At 43.0% G+C, this 2,002-nt stretch overlaps 1 protein-coding gene across 1 annotated transcript in view; it reads right to left on the reverse strand.

The window, feature by feature from the left end:
* LOC119591493 overlaps positions 1 to 2,002 on the reverse strand; it is a gene marked incomplete at its 3' end in the record, with an annotated part of 10,939 nt that overhangs the window by 1,433 nt on the left and 7,504 nt on the right. Inside the window, 4 exon segments of the mRNA XM_037940238.1 lie at positions 23 to 217; positions 560 to 649; positions 1,410 to 1,499; positions 1,847 to 2,002. Coding sequence (XP_037796166.1) covers positions 23 to 217; positions 560 to 649; positions 1,410 to 1,499; positions 1,847 to 2,002 — 531 coding nt within the window.

The following is a 2,002-nucleotide window of genomic DNA, read 5'->3' on the forward strand; positions in this document are numbered from 1 at the left end:
TATATCGAGATATTCAACTTACGGGCACGGTGTGGGTGTAGATGGGGGGCGTCCCTTCCATGAGGGCGTGGAGAAAAATCCTGCCGTCCACCTGAGTGACCTTAGCACACCGAGGCCGCCCACCCTCGTCCAACACCGCCCACACCTCGCTTCCCACCACCCGCGCCTTCCTCAGAACCTCACTTAGAAGAAGAGATTTGTCCGAGTCGTAGGTAACCTGAAAGTAACAGATGGAAAACTTACTGCTGTTCTGTCACAGTTCTGTATTCGTTACGTATTTTTGTTTAACTTGTCACAAAATATAAAGTAAATCTACTTTAAGAGATGTGCAATAAAATGGAAACCATACGTTCCAGAATGAGACAACGTATGCCATACAAATACAATCGTTGTAATTGATGGTATTATCAACAATACCTGATAGACACAATTACCAGATAGACACAATTACCGTAACTTAACGGGCATAGCGATACGACAGTTATCAGATATAGTATGGTACTGTCAATGAACGAACGAAATGCCGCTGACACGCTTCATGTCACGTCGTGTTACTGACCTGACACTTTGTAGGCGTGACACCTGATGCTGCTATGGTCATACCCATTTCCAGGACGGTTCCAAATGCCACACTGGTTAGACTATCCATCTGAGAAGGAGAGGAAAAGTCTTATTCAACCATGTAATGTTGTTGAAGTTGTGATCATATTAATGTAATGACGGGATGACGGTATAGATCATATGATAAGACGTTTGTCATGAAGGTATGACGGCCATGCGATAAAACGTTTGTCAAGTGAAGGAATGACGGGGCATGCGATGAAACGTTCGTCAAATGAAGGTATCACGGTACATGCTTTCAAAGTTTGAATGATGATTGGATGACGACGTTGCCCGTGGGATAAAACGTCCGTGTAATAAAGATATGGCGGTATAGTCCATATGCTACAACATTTGTATAGCATGCGAATGACGGCAAACCCCATATGGTAAAACGTTTATAAGTTATTCTGGAACGTTTGATTTCTTGTGAATAGCTTCGGATCAGTTTCAGCATTCGGTAACTTGTTAAAACTTTGGCGCCTTCTGTAACTGAGAGAATGATGCCAGCTTTTGGAATGTTCATGTTGAAATGGCCTATAGTATATGCGATGAGGAAAATACAAGATAGATGTTATGAAACGACGAAAGCGCCATGCTAAGGTGCCATTATAAGATACAATGAAGAAATCATATCCATACAAACACAATACCGTTTGTAAAACAATATAACATATAATCTATTCATTATTTCCTCATTTGAGAACTCAATAATATTGTTCTGCTCTAATTCTATACTCTTCATCTCATGTTACTTGCCCAAAAGGATCTATAACATGTAAAATGATATAATGTGTCACGCAACTGACCTGGCACTTGGTAGGAGTGACAGCTGATGCCGTTGTGGTCATGCTCCTCTCCACGACGGCCTCTAAAGCTACTCTTGTTAGGCTCTCCATCTGGAAAGGGAAGGGGGAGTCTTAGATAACCTTGCAGTAATTATTACTAAGGCAGAAAAAACTCCGTGCGGAGGACTAAAAATTAAGGAGAGACTTAGAATAAAACGTTTACACATAGATAAACTGATAACTTAATATGTATGTGTGTGCAAAGAGATAATTGAAATATGAGTATAGCCATCAGAACCACCCCTCTCATCCCTGTAAACTTCCCTGATGAGGTAAAATTTGTTTAATACTTGGGTGGAGGGATAACTAATGTGATAAAGCATTTACAAGCATGATGGCGACAATTAAAGGATTAAGAGAAAGAGCAAACGGGAGATCGAAAGCGTGCGAGGCCTCACCTCTTCAGCAGCCTGGACGACCTGCGTCTTCAGAAGCTCGTAGGCCTTCTCGCTCCAGCCCTTCACGGAGGCCTCAAGGGCGCCGTCCTCCTGATGGACCGCCGTCACCTCCAGCAGTGAGGACGCGCAGTTTACCCGCGCCTGGCTAAGCTCCAG

The sequence above is a fragment of the Penaeus monodon genome, chromosome 28 (genome assembly GCF_015228065.2).
Source record: "Penaeus monodon isolate SGIC_2016 chromosome 28, NSTDA_Pmon_1, whole genome shotgun sequence".
In the NCBI taxonomy this organism is placed as follows: Eukaryota; Metazoa; Arthropoda; class Malacostraca; order Decapoda; family Penaeidae; genus Penaeus; species Penaeus monodon.